Below are 14,646 nucleotides of genomic sequence, written 5' to 3'. Positions count from 1 at the left end.
TTTTAAGCTGTATTCATATAAATCATTGGGGTTTTTTTGTTGTTGTTTTTCTTTTATCTCTAAATTCCATTTTACCTTGGACTTTACCTTTCCAGATTCTTGGACTTTCTGTGCATTTTAAGACTATGTACATTATCAGCCATTTTGTGCTTTGTTCAGTATTTGTCCTAGATTGCACAGACCTAAAAGGCATCAACATGATGTAATGAATTCTTGTGAAGTCACTGCTTTAAACTATCGGATTGTCTTCTGAGAAGACTTACTGATTCCTGGAAAGATGTTTTACTCTATTTTTATCATTCTCAGGACTGTCATGTCAGTATGAATACCAATGCAAAAGCAGCAAGAAAGAGTTTAAGAAAAGGTGAAGTCAGTGTGGAGAAACCATCACATTCAGTGCTGATAGCTAATAAGTTATTTCAGTAATGCGCATAAGGGAGTTTAGTCTGTCACTCTATTTTCTCCAGACTTGGGACAAACAGGTACAAGGAGCATGACTAGGCTCTGAACTGTCTAATTTTGATTCAATCTTCTTTGATACCTCTATCAGTCAAGAGTAAAGTGCTTTAGCAAGGACCCTAAATTTAAGCTGCTGAGAAGCATAGTAGTCTGCAGCAAAAAGTTATGCTCCCTACACGTGAAGGTTTTTTTTTGCTGGAAAGTTTTTATCCACTGACTGGCCTGTATTGTTGTATGAGTTGGAAGTATGGCTCTCAGCCATAATTTTTTGCCACTTTATCATACCTCAGTGTTTGGTAAGAACAGGTCTACACAGATTTTTACTGACTGTTAGTGATACTCCTTTGAACAAAAAGGCTTTTGTGTTTGACAGTGGTTCTCATTTGTATAAAGAATAATTAAATATTTTATACACTTAAATTAGCAATTGCAAAGGTAAGTACTCCAAATTTATGAAATTCCAGAGTTAAGATTGCAACTGAAGTCCTCATTTGTTTCCTTTGTACAGTTAATTATCTGAATTTAAACTTTTTTTTTCTCTAGAACACCATCTTAATGATTTACATGTGTCTCAGCAGTGTAGAGATAGGACTGCATACTTAGTTGTGTTTATACTGTCACATACAACCTATTTTGCAAACTATTACTACAGTACCACATACTACTGCAGTTAGTGTATATTTTCATTTTATAACTAATGTATGATCTTGCATTCATGAACAGTTCAAGTTTGGATTTAATGGCAGGTTTCTCTTAAAGCACATTGATCAAAATGTAATCAAAGCATCTATATAAAGTAAACCTTTTACAGAATTTACTCTTAGCAGCATTAGTAAATAATTATCCTGCTGTTCCCCAAGATAAACATCAGTATTACAGCAATGTATAAATTGAAGCCAAAAGGTTTAAAGAGATTGCCTACAAAATCCCTAAATCCACATTATGGAAACATGATTTGGAGTGTTCAAAATTGCCAAAAGACCAAAAGCCTGATTACTCAGAACTCCAAAATTAGATTATTTGAATGTTCATAACCTCTGTAAATGAAACTCCATATTTCTTGTGCATCGTGTAGACACATTGTTTATGTGTATTGTACAAATAATACTTACAATACTCTTGATTTTGAGAATTTAAACTAATATTTGTATGTTTACAGAAAGATAAGGAAGACCAGTGGCTAGAGAAAAAAGTGCAGGGTAGTAGAGACCACATCATCTTAGAGCATCTTCAGTGGACCATGGGTTACGAAGTACAAATTACAGCTGCCAACAGACTGGGTTATTCTGAGCCAACATTGTATGAATTCAGTATGCCACCAAAGCCCAACATTATTACAGGTAAGTTAATTTTGGAGTGTTTTCTGTCTATAAACTGTTTGCTACTCATAGTACACAAATATATGTAGGTGAACATAAGGTAACTGAAGTCTTCTTTAACTGACAAAGCCTGAGACACCATACTGTATTATCAGCAAAGACTTGATTCAAAACCCTTGAATGAGACCCTCTTTCTTACTTTTGTCTTAGTAATAAAGTCATTTGTAAGTACAGAACACTGAATCTTCAACCCAGTTGATGACAGGTAATAAAGAATACGGTATTTACTATATATACAGTATATACTGTATTTACAGTAGACAAATTCAATTTGTCTACTGTAAGAAACTTAGTTGCTAGACTTCTTGATTTCAATTCTGTCTCTGCATGCGCTTCAAGATATATATGTATATATATTCACATGTAATAAAGGTAGTTATTTTACGGTCTGATGAGGTTAAGACTTCAAATAGTTTTGTTTGGATACTGTCTTATTGATTCACCCTAAAACGGTAAGCATACAGCCTTCTGTTAGGCCCATTTACAAGCATTGAAATCTGCAGAAATGTTGTTTGTATTTTTAAGTGTGTAAATAAGAAGGTTTGGAATTTTTTTAAGGAAAACTGCTTAGTACTTAAGAGTGAGCGTGCTATCGTAACTAGTTTATTGAGTTTTAATGTTACCCAACATAAAATTATGTTTTGGTGCAACAGTGCAAAATTATTTCATTCAGAATAAACCTAAAATATGATGGTAATTTCTCTTGTATTACAGGTTGCTTTAATTTTTATAAAGCATATATTATGAGGAAGATATTTCAGACATTTTATCTAAATTATGAGCTGATATCTTTAATAATGAATTCCAAATTAGATCAGTGTCATCATTACCATTTCAAAATCAGGTGCTAGGTCCTCTAACAAACTGCTTTCTGTATGCTATATATTAAACTGTTGCAGTATTAGAATCAAATTAAGATCATGTCGAATAAGTATAGTGGTTCATATATTAAAATGTAGACTATATCACTACCTGTGCTTGTATTTGAACATCTGACAAGCATTGATCTTAGTAAAGTGGTGATGAGTTTGAGTCAAAGACTACTTTGTCATCAAAAAAGTTTGATTTTTTTTTTTTTTTCTGTTTATTGAAAGTTTTCTTCAAATATATTTTTAGGGAAGTTTTCTCGAGGTCTGTGCAACAATTTGTTGATAGTGGAAGCATTGTTACTTGCATTCATAGAAAGGAATAGGATTTTGTAATGCAATAATAGGCTCAGAGCCAGTTCTAGTACAGATATTTGGTTTAGGCACTTGAATTGCAGGAGTGAGAGGTGATTTGCATTTTGATTGAAATTCAGGGCCTCAGTAGGCCCTGTGTACTTGTTTTTAAACGGATTGCTTTAAAAACAGATTAAACACAGTGCCTCATGATTGCCATCATTCAGAAAAAGAAAAGTAGGAAAGACTGTTGTCCAAAGGAAATAAAAATATTTGTCAAGCAGAAGAATAAATAAAACCCTATTTAGGTAAATGGAAGGGGTAAGCTATACAATCTAACTTGAACCTGTTATTATTATTTGAAATATTCCACATAACTGCCACAGCTGCTGTAACTGTGAGCAGCATGATATGCCTCTGTAAATGATAAGGGAAGTGGTCTCTAGACATTCAAGTAAAAAGCAGTGTAGTTAGTTTAGTTTCAGAAGACAGAACATTTTTATCTAAACACAGGTTTATAGATATTTAGGGGCTTTTTTTTTCCAGTGCTGTCCTGTAACCTCAAGTACTTGTAAGAAGCCTATTACACTATTTAATATCAAGATTTTTTTATATGAATTTTTATTGCAATTGTAATTGTGGAACTAATTATTTTCCTTGACAGCTATTATTGCAAAGACTGAAAAGAGTGTGAAATTCCCATTATAAGCACATTCTGTAAGTGATTTTTAAAGTATGTCAAAAGACAGAATTAGTGGAACATTAATGTTCATATTCATGAGTTAGTATGGTTATCTTGTTTTGAAATGGTATAATATTATTATTGAAATATAATACATATATATATCCTTGCAAATGTATGAACCTACTCTTTCTAAACTTGATAGATAATGCATATAAAATGCTCAGCTTCGAGGGGAATACTTTCTGGTATTAGTCAACTTGGATGATGCACTGTTTGTCTGCTTTGAGCCTTAGGTATTTGCAGCTAGACATCTACAACAAGGTCCTAATAAAGACATAGGCAACAGGAATGAAATGTGGCTTTTGAATTCAATCTGCATCACCTATCCTGTGCTCACTTAGCAGATTCTGATGACTGAGATACCTTTCCTGATTATTCATGTAATTACTAGAAAACCCAAAGGTTTTCTTATCTATGTGCCCAGTTCTATGACAGTTCAGCTGAACTGTTTCTGTCTTGATCTAAATGTAATTAAAAAAACAAGATATCTGTAGAACCTGTATATGCAATCTCATGGATATTACTTATTCCAAGACAATTTGGGGATCGTCAAAGTATAGGATACTATTTTGGTGAAAATGTGTGGACGCTAATGAAATTAATTAGAGAACTAGAGAGAGAATGGAGGAAAGGGTACATTTGTTTTCCGCCAACATGTGCTTATGAGGGAAATGGGAGTTATTACAAGAAATAAAACTGGCTCTAATTGCTGCAGAAGGAGCTTGATTATGTTTTCAAGAGCCATTGGATTTAAGGCAAAAGTAGTAATCCCTGAGGGCAGGGAGTGGAAGCCAAAACTTACATGGGCACTGAATCCACAACCTCTGCTTGCTCGGGAAGTGCGCATGTACGAGCTCCTGGCTGGCAGTCATAGAATCATAGAATCGTTAGGGTTGGAAAGGACCTTAAGATCATCTAGTTCCAACCCCCCTGCCGTGGGCAGGGACACCTTACACTAAATCATATCACCCAAGGCCTCGTCCAACCTGGCCTTGAACACTGCCAGGGATGGAGCATTCACAACCTCCCTGGGCAACCTATTCCAGTGCCTCACTGTAAGCGGCGAGGAGAAGCAGACAGGCCAACCCAATATGGGTGATAAGCAAACTTCTACTTTATTTGTGACGCAGTTCACATATATATAGGAGTGGTATTCAGCCACTCCTTCTTGGCACAACAGTATTGGTTAGCCCCACACAGCTTCCTCCACATTCTCCTCCCATGTCCGGTCTCCGGTTACCTGTGGGGGCCACCCCCTGCCTTGCTCGCACAGTCCTCCAGGGCTCTATGGTCCTACTCTTAGAGTCATTCTGCAACAATTCCCCCCTTTTCCTTTGTGCGAGCAAGGCATTGTGTGATACAACAGGTGAACAGAATAACCCACAACTATAAGCAAGTCTAATAGCTACGATGATTAACCTAACAATGATACATAAGTGCAATACTTTAAACAGCAGTGTTTGACTCAACCTGTAATGCCCCGTGAAGACAACCATCTAGTTATTCTTAGGATATTGTTCATTTAGTATTGCTGGGTAAGCTGAGCCAGGGTTCTCAGCTGTGCGTGCATCGAATTAGCATAATCGGAGAGACTCATACAACACATTCCATCAAACTCTTCACATCCATGTCCCTGTTCCAACAACAAAAGGTTCTGCAGTGTTGCATGTCTTACAGAGTCAACATTAAAACAAATCAGAAATTGCCTTCAATGTAGAATTGTCTGCTTAGCAACTCAGCAACCCAGTCTGCTTAGCTGAGCCAAGGCCCCGGCTGAAGCACTTACAGTGATTTGGCATATTATGATTGGATACATGTTTTGAAGACCCTTAGTGACTAACATATAATTGGTCAAACACAATCTTATCTTGCTTGCTTAAGCTTCTTCGGGCCTCTCATGGCCTTGCTGTATCTTTCAGGACTATTCAAAGTTTATGTACCAATTGTGCATTCTCCCGTGAGAACACTGTCTCCACATCTTCCCCCTTTATGTTTTATATATGGTTTGGGTGACCCTACTTGAGCAGGGGATCTGGGCTAGATTGTATCTCCAACATATGCCAACTAGAGGCTGCCTGGGCCTGTCCCTTTTTCTGCTGTATGGCTCTCTGATAACAGGCTGTATAGCTCTCTGATCCTTCACATCAAGGTCTGGCATGGCATGTGTCCCCACTGCTCCACGCCTGCTGGGTTGCAGCCAACAGCGGAGCTAAAGGTTCTTCTTGGTGGCAAACACAGAAGCCAACCCAGTCTTGCCCTTGATTGTGGTAGCAGGCATTTGGTCAGCCTCAGTCCTTGCACCTTGTTGTCAATGCACAGTTTCACCTGCTTCATCCAGTAACAAGTCGCTACTACAGCGAGGCACACGCAAATTTACATTAGCAGAGTAACTATTACAGGGTGCAGCAGCATGTTGAAGATGCTGATGGCAGTGAAGGACTAGCCAAAGAAATTTCTTACCAGTGGAATTCTCCCCCCCTCTTAATTTGTTCCATCACCTGCTTTATAACACTACCATTGTATTCAAATTTTTCTAGCTTTTGCCTTAGCATTTTTCTAGCAGCTACTGCAAATTTCCATACTCTAACATTTCTTTTACAAGTGACAAATCTATACACTACAAGGTGCAGTTTCTTATTAGCAACTAGCTAGTAAATACAGGTGGTTTTATACACAAAATCACAACCTCTAATAATAGCTACTTTACAAGCACACATATTCAAGATGTTACTTTTCAGTTGTCCCCAAGTGATGTTTTGCAGTTAATCATTCTTTCTCTTCCTGTATCTCATTCTGCTTGGGGTATTCACGGTCAGCTCCTGTAGCTGAGGCATCAGGTTTTTCCATTCGTCTGTCCAGCTCACAGGAAGGCTTCACAAACTTTGCAGGCAGTTGCCATGGACCTGTAGGCAGGAGGACACAAATATACCCCCTCCCCCAGGTTATCAGTTCTTCAGTTCTTGAGAAGTAGACAGGTTAAATGCAGCATCATTACTCTCTCTCCCCCCCCTTTTTTTGTTTGTTTGGTTTTGTTTTTTTTTTTTAGTCCCTGCAAAAGCCATCCTGCTGGGCAGCAACTATAGGGGCCTGCCTGCCAACCATAAATACCCGCCGGCAACCGCACCTTTACGTTAACCCTTTCATGCCCAAAATGTTAAACAGCTACCCGTTGAAAGCTTTTACATGAACCCAACAACAAGAAAAATACACAGAACACTGTCTGCCCTCAGCACACACATTCAAATACACGCCACACAACTACAATATTTGCAGCACAAAATCCAGACAATCATTACTCCCACTACAGTCCCACGTACAGAACGTGGCACAAGGACCCTGTGGAGGCTAACAGAAAAATGATTCCGAGAAGCATCACTGCAGTGTGAGGTGGCAGGCTCAACCTTAGCGGGCGTCCCCGCAGATGCTCTGCCTCCCCCACATCGTATGAGGCTTGGGCTTTTATACTGACCAAACTGCACACTCATTCCGACACAGGTGGCCAGCCTGTGCTGGAAGAAGTGGCCAGCAGTATCTACAAAGGTCTCCAAGGGTTGATAGAAACCTGGACATACTTATATTTACCAACTTCTAGTACATGAGTATCACAGAGAAACTGTATGGGCTCCCCCTGTCAATTGCAAGAAAAAATCATAACATATACAGCTTGAGTGTAAGAGGATTTTAACCCATACGTGGTCACTGTTTGTCAGGCCTCCTTAACTATTTTGAGATCAAGAGCTTCCCACTCTTTAGCCCCCTGCTGTGTAGTAAACACAGGATATGCAAAGATGCCCATAGCAGAAAATTCCCCAGTAATGATCGCATCCTTGGTTACCCATTGTTACAACTAAGCATCTCCAGGGCCAGTAAGTCTGAGCAGACCGACCCGGGAGATGAAGAGTCAGGGTCTGGAAGCAGAGGATATAAATCTGGCTCAGATTCAGGGGATTCGGGGGCTGATCCTGCGCCGAACTCAGGGTCTCCGTTGCTCGCAGCTGTGTCTTTCTTATCAGATGTCTCTCGTTCGGTATGTAGCCATCTGCAGACCTGGCTCCTCCGTAACTGAGTTAAAAATTTTTTCACTCTAGGGCATAGTGGGTTGGAGAGGCTCGCAGTTCCTTTAAATATCCCGCTAGCGCATGATCCCTATTTTCTACTGCGTGCTTCAAAATGGCGCCTCAATCGATCCGGTGCCGAGGCACCGCCCTCTTTCAGATTCCTTGACATTTATCATGCATATACTTTCTAATATACTTTCTGTCCTTTTTAAAGCCCCTACTTTCGGAACTGGGGTGGTGGGGGAGCAGGGGGTTACACCTCCTCCGCGGCACCTTCTGATGGAGGGGGAGAAAAGGGGGGGGGGGGGGGTGGGAAACCCTGTGCTCCCGCGAGTTGGGGGAGGGGGGGGACGAGTTGTAATCTTCCCCCGGTTTCAACCGACCGGGGACGTCTGTTCCTAGTTTCTCCGTTGCTACTGCGGCAGTTTTCTTTTCTGCCTTGTATCTTTTTATACAGTTTATTACTTCCCTCCGTGGTTTACCGAGTTTCTTTGCCTTTTTATAATCATTAAGCACTGAGTCAAATAGTTCATCACCAAACTTTCGCCACTCACTCCTCAAAAACTGTATTAGGATCTACAAAAAAAAAATCCCTTAGCCTTCCATACAGCCACTAGACCTGCTAGCTGCTTTAGGCTCAATTCCCTGCTTTTATAAAAAGCACTGTAATAAGTCCAGGGCTACCTCTCGGTCCATTTTCATGGCCGGCCTTTTCCGGAACGTCTTCTTCTGGGTCGTCCTGTAACCTCGGTCTCTGGATCAGCTTCCCGATGCAGCAGTGTCTGGTTCGCCCCAGTGGCGGATTCCTTTCGGTTAGTCCAAGCACCCGGGTCCGTCACGTCACCACAGCAGCATTGCCGGCGCTCACTCACCGTTCCGGGTCCCCGTTAAACCGGGGCCCTGTATCCGGGTCCCCAGTGACCAGGGCCCTATAGTCCGCATCCCTGTTCGGGCGCCATTTGTAAACGGCGAGAAGAAGCAGACAGGCCAACCTAATATGGGTGATAAGCAAACTTCTACTTTATTTGTGACGCAGTTCACATATACATAGGAGTGGTATTCAGCCACTCCTCCTTGGCAAAACAGTATTGGTTAGCCCCACACCGCTTCCTCCACATTCTCCTCCCATGTCCGGTCTCCGGTTACCTGTGGGGGCCACCCCTGCCTTGCTCGCACAGTCCTCCAGGGCTCTGTGGTCCTGCTCTTAGAGTCATTCTGCAACACCTCACCACCCTAACAGGAAAGAACTTCTGTCTTATATCCAATCTAAACTTCCCCTGTTTAAGTTTGAACCCGTTACCCCTTGTCCTATCACTACAGTCCCTAATGAAGAGTCCCTCTCCAGCATCCCTATAGGCCCCCTGCTGATACTGGAAGGTTGCTATGAGGTCTCCACTCAGCCTTCTCTTCTCCAGGCTGAACAGCCCCAACTTTCTCAGCCTGTCTTCATACGGGAGGTGCTCCAGTCCTCTGATCGTCCTCGTGGCCCTTCTCTGGACTTGTTCCAACAGTTCCATATCCTTTTTATGTTGAGGACACCAGAACTGCACACAATACTCCAGGTGAGGTCTCACAAGAGCAGAGTAGAGGGGCAGGATCACCTCCTTCAACCTGCTGGTCATGCTCCTTTTGATGCAGCCCAGGATACGGTTGGCTTTCTGGGCTGCAAGCGCACACTGCCAGCCCATGTTCATTTTCTCATCGACCAGCACCCCCAAGTCCTTCTCCACAGGGCTGCTTTGAATCTCTTCTCTGCCCAACCTGTAGCTGTGCCTGGGATTGCTCCCACCCAGCTGTAGGACCTTGCACTTGGCATGGTTAAACCTCATGAGGCTGGCATCAGCCCACCTCACAAGGTCCCTCTGGATGGCATTCCTTCCCTCCAGCGTATCAACCGGATCACACAGCTTGGTGTCATCGGCAAACTTGCTGAGGGCGCACTCAATCCCACTGTCCATGTCAGCAACAAAGATGTTAAACAAGACCAGTCCAAACACCGATCCCTGAGGGACACCACTCGTTACTGGTCTCCAGCTGGACATTGAGCCATTGACCACAGCTCTTCGTGTGCGGCCATGCAGCCAGTTCTTTATCCACTGAGTGGTCCATCTATCAAATTGATGTCGCTCCAATTTAGAGACAACAATGTCATGTGGGACAGTGTCGAACGCTTTGCACAAGTCCAGGTAGATGACATCAACTGCTCTACCCCTGTCCATCAGTTCTGTAGCCCCATCACAGAAGGCCACCAAATTGGTCAGGCAGGATTTCCCCTTAGTGAAGCCATGCTGGCTGTCACCAAGCACCTTGTTGATTTTCATGTGCCTTAGCATGCCTTCCAGGAGAATCTGCTCCAAGATTTTGCCAGGCACAGAGGTGAGACTGACTGGGCTGTAATTCCCCGGGTCATCCATTTTCCCCTTCTTGAAAATGGGGGTTATATTTCCCTTTTTCCAGTCATCAGGAACTTCACCTGACTGCCACGATTTATCAAATATGATGGCCAGCGGCTTCGCAACTTCATTTGCCAGCTCCTTCAGGACCCGCAGATGGATCTCATCAGGACCCATGGACTTGTGCACTTTCAGATTTTTAAGATGGTCTCAAACCAGTTCCTCTCCTACAGTGGGCCTGAGGTCTTCATTCTCACAGCCCCTGCATCTGCCTTCCAAGACTTGGGTGGTGCAGTCAGATCCTTTGCCAGTGAAGGCTGAAGCAAAGAAGTCATTCAGAACCTCAGCCTTCTCCAAATCCTGTGTAGCCAGTTCTCCCGAGAGCTTCCTGAGGAGGTCTACATTCTCCCTAGTCTGTTTTTTATTTGCTATGTACCTGTAGAATCCCTTCCTGTTATCTTTAATACCTCTAGCTAAGTTTAATTCTAACTGGGCCTTAGCTTTCCTAACCTGGTCCCTAGCTTCTCAGACAACATCCCTGTACTCTTCCCAGGCCACCTGTCCTTGCTTCCACTTACTAGAAGCCTCTTTTTTCATTTGAATTTTCCTCAGCAGCTCCTTATCCATCCAAGGAGGTCTCCTGGCCCTCCTGCTGCAATTCCTTCTGGTTGGGATGCAACACTCCTGAGCTTGCAGCAGGTGATCCTTGAATATCAACCAACAGTCTTGGGCCCCTCTGCCCTCTAGGGCTGTATCCCATGGAACCTTCCTAAGCAGGTTCCTGAAGAGGCCAAAGTCTGCTCTTTTGAAGTCCAGGGCAGTGAGCTTGCTGCAAACTATTCTCACTGTCCTGAAGATCTCAAATTCGAGCATCTCATGATCACTGCATCCAGGGCTGCCCTGGAGCGTCCCATTTCCAACGAGCCCTTCCCTGTTGGTGAGCACGAGGTCAAGCATGGCACCTCTCCTTGTCAGCTCCTCTATTACTTGCAGAAGGAAGTTGTCTTCTACACAATTGAGGAACCTCCTGGATTGCTTGTGCCGGGCCGTACCGTCCTTCCAACAGATGTCAGGGTGGTTGAAGTCACCCATGAGAACAAGGGTCTGCAAGCATGAGGCTTTACCTGTCTATAGAGTGCTTCATCCGCAGGTTCTCCTTGATCAGGCGGTCTGTAACAGATCCCCACAGTAATGTCTCCCATAGCTATATTCCCTTTAACCCTGACCCACAAACTCTCTGTGGACTGCTCACCTGTCCCCAGACAGAGTTGGATACTCTCCAGCCTATCCCTAACATAAAGGGCAACTCCCCCTCACCACCTGCCAGGCCTGTCCTTCCTAAAGAGCCTGTAACCTTCCATTCCAACACTCCAGTCATAGGAGCCATCCCACCATGTTTCTGTGATGCCTATTATATCATACCCCTGTAGAAGTGCACACATCTCTAATTCCTCTTGTTTGTTCCCCATGCTACAGGAGTTTGTATAGAGGCATCTGAGCCGAGCTCCAGCTGAACCCGGCTCATTGGCTGGAGCAGCTGGGGTATCTCTACATTGCTCCAAGCATTTATTATAGGTTCTGACAACTGACTGGGTGTGTTGGGATGGAATGATGCCCCCCTCCCCCAACACATCTAGTTTAAAGCCTCCTTGACCAGTCTGGCAAGCCTCCTACCAAAACTTCTTTATCAGACCAGCGCCACCAGCCCCCACTAGACCTGACCTACAAGCTTGGCTCTCATGTTCAAGAGACCCAAACCCCTGACTATGACACCACCCTTTTACCCAGTTATTAACCTGGCTAATCCTCCTAGCTTTTTTAAGGTCCTCCCCTGTACCCTGGAGAATTGATGAAAAGACTATCTGAGCTCCAGAGCCCCTAACCACCTCCCCCAGGGCTCTGTAGTCCTTCTTTATGTTCCCCAGGCTACTACTATCTATGTCCCTAGCACCCACATGTATCACCAGGAGTGGGTAATAGTCCGTGGGATTTACTAGAGCAGGCAGCCTCTCTGCCATATCCCTGATCCGTGCCCCCGGCAGGCAACACACCTCCCTTGAGACAGGGTCTGGATGGCAGATAAGTGCTTCTGTCCCTTTCAGTATAGAGTCCCCTACTAGTACGACCCGCTGCTTTTTCCCGGCAGCACCAGTAGAGATCTTCTTTAGCAGTGCATCAGCCGACTGTTTCTGTCTCGAGTGCGCTTCCTCATTAGCCCCCTGCAGGACAGCAAAGTGGTTCTGCGTGGGGACAGGGGATTTAGGGGAAAGCCCCTTGCTTTTGGTTGTCCTTTTCCTTTTTTTGTTGTTTTTTTTTTTCTTTTTTGTCACTAATTCCCAGCTTCCCGGGTTAACAGCCTCCTTCTTTCCTTCATGAGGTAGAGGTGAAGCTCGAGGCCCCTGCACAGTTTGGGCCCCTGCTTCCTCTCAGCTTCCCTGACATCTCGCAGCCTATTAACAGCATCCCGCAGCTCAGCCCCTGCTGCAGGAGGACCTCCACCAGGGAGCACCGAGTGCAGCCCTGCCCATTGTGCACCCTGACCTCACCAGACCAGTGCAGGCACTCTCTACACTCCGAGCTCTGCACTGCAGCCTCCCCTCTCATTGGCTCTGTCTGGGTGCCTACGCCGGCCACCGCCGGGGCAGCCAGAGCAGAGCTGTTGGACTGGGCCCTGCTCACACGCCGAGCGCTCACCATCCCGCTCGCCTGCCCGCGCAAACTGCCTCGACCCCCTCTGTTCGCCGCGCTCCCTGGGGCAGGTTTTTACCCAGTCAGGGCTGGTGCCGATGCTCCTGGCTCCGCCCCGTGTGAGTCAGCTGCCGGCTCCTGGGCGGGTCCTGTCGAGGATTTGAGGCTCCCTCGGTGGCTCTTGTCGCTCTGAGTTGAGGCTCCTGGACGCTGATTTTCCCCCCCCCGCTCCAGTGTTGAAGGCGTCCTCTCTCGAGCTACTCACCTCAGCAATTGATCAGCAACGGTTGGTGATGCCCAGTTTAAATCTGCCGCCGTTCCTCCTGGCTCCGCCCCCTGTGAGTCAGCTGCTCGCGTTAGCTGAGCTGCCGGCTCCCTGCCTGAGGGTAGGGAGTGGAAGTCAGAGCTCCACTTACCTGGGCGCCGAATCCACAACTTCTGCTTGCTCAGGAAGTGCACATGTACGAGCTCCTGGCTGGCAGTCAAATTCTGTAATAACACAATATGATGATCTTCCATCAGCAATCTTAGGTCTAGGAAGGAGCTTGAAACTGAAAATTGCTGTCTGGCGTCAGTGAGGTATATAAATGAGACAGGCATTCCTTTAAATTTTCACATGGTTTGCCTTAGCAGTCTCCAACTATAGATCTACTTGATTTTGTAATTTCTGTTCCTAGGCCTTTAACACAGTCTCTATTTACCGAATCCCACAAATTTGTTATTTGCTTTTCAAATTTGTAATCCTAATGCACGTTTCCTGGTTTACTGAAGGGTTTACCGGTGAAACCTTGCACTGACTTTGAGAAATACTAAACAAGCCACGTTCTTGAAACAGCCTTAAATAAATGTATGTATATTCATGTATGTGTATATGTGTTTATAGATACACATGACTGTGTATTATATCTATGTATATATAATTTTACTTTCCACTTTTTTAAGTCAACAATTCCATCTTTGTATTTCACTTTTTACTTAGGCATATGAGCATGTATTTAACAATCATGCTTTGAAGAAAGAGTGGCATAGTCTTAAATATAGTGTTTTATGTATTCCAAAATCTCACTATGGATCCTAGTGGGCAGTACTTGCGGGCAGGTGCATCTCTCAACAGTGATTGCCTCTGAGTGAAGTCTTTACCAGATTTTCAGTACTGATTTGTGGTATTTTAGAAAATATATAGTGTTAAGCTGCTTCTAGTCCTGTAAGGAAAAAAAAAAACAAAGAAAAAAACAAAACCTCAAAGGAGCTGTTTGCCTTAGCTTTTAGCTCTTTCTCAGTGTTAAAACAGCATAGACTAACCTCAGCAGCCATAAGAAATCCTCTGACTAGGTGCCGCCAAGAACAACCAAAGTCCATCAGCTGCCAGAGCAAACACTACAGCCCATTTATATGGCTCCATTTGCTCCTTAGCAGGGCAGAGATAGATAGAGATCCTGTCTTTGTACTGTGCAGCTGGTACAAAATTGTCCAAATCTGGCGTTCTGCACCATTACTATTGCAAACTAAAAACACATCTGCAGTTTTATATTAAGTGAATCTTAAAAGAAGATTAAATGAAAGGTGTTAAGGAGGATACTTTCTTCAAATGTTAGAAAAAAATTCAGAAATTAGAGGCGGAAGATTTATACAGGTGCCGTCTTCCAAAAGACTTTTATCCAGTCAGTGCTGTGTCTCTGGAAGGCCACTAGATATATTAAAAATGCCTGCAAGTTGTGTTTCATCCCAAGCTTTTCTTCTTCATTATAAATTAATAACTTGGTG

At 43.8% G+C, this 14,646-nt stretch overlaps 1 protein-coding gene across 1 annotated transcript in view; it reads left to right on the top strand.

Moving 5' to 3' along the window:
- Positions 1 to 14,646, top strand: part of NCAM2 (neural cell adhesion molecule 2) — a 286,486-nt gene that overhangs the window by 241,904 nt on the left and 29,936 nt on the right. Inside the window, exon 15 of the mRNA XM_061453764.1 lies at positions 1,619 to 1,799. Within this exon, the coding sequence (XP_061309748.1) occupies positions 1,619 to 1,799 (181 nt within the window). The remainder of the gene's footprint in view (positions 1 to 1,618; positions 1,800 to 14,646) is intronic.

This window comes from Pezoporus flaviventris, unplaced genomic scaffold (genome assembly GCF_033815535.1).
Source record: "Pezoporus flaviventris isolate CSIRO_AGI_PZ_B2104156 unplaced genomic scaffold, CSIRO_AGI_Pfla_v1 ptg000015l, whole genome shotgun sequence".
NCBI classification, from domain to species: Eukaryota; Metazoa; Chordata; class Aves; order Psittaciformes; family Psittacidae; genus Pezoporus; species Pezoporus flaviventris.
Note: the sequence above shows the minus strand (reverse complement) of the source record. Positions and strands in the feature narration are given on the sequence as shown.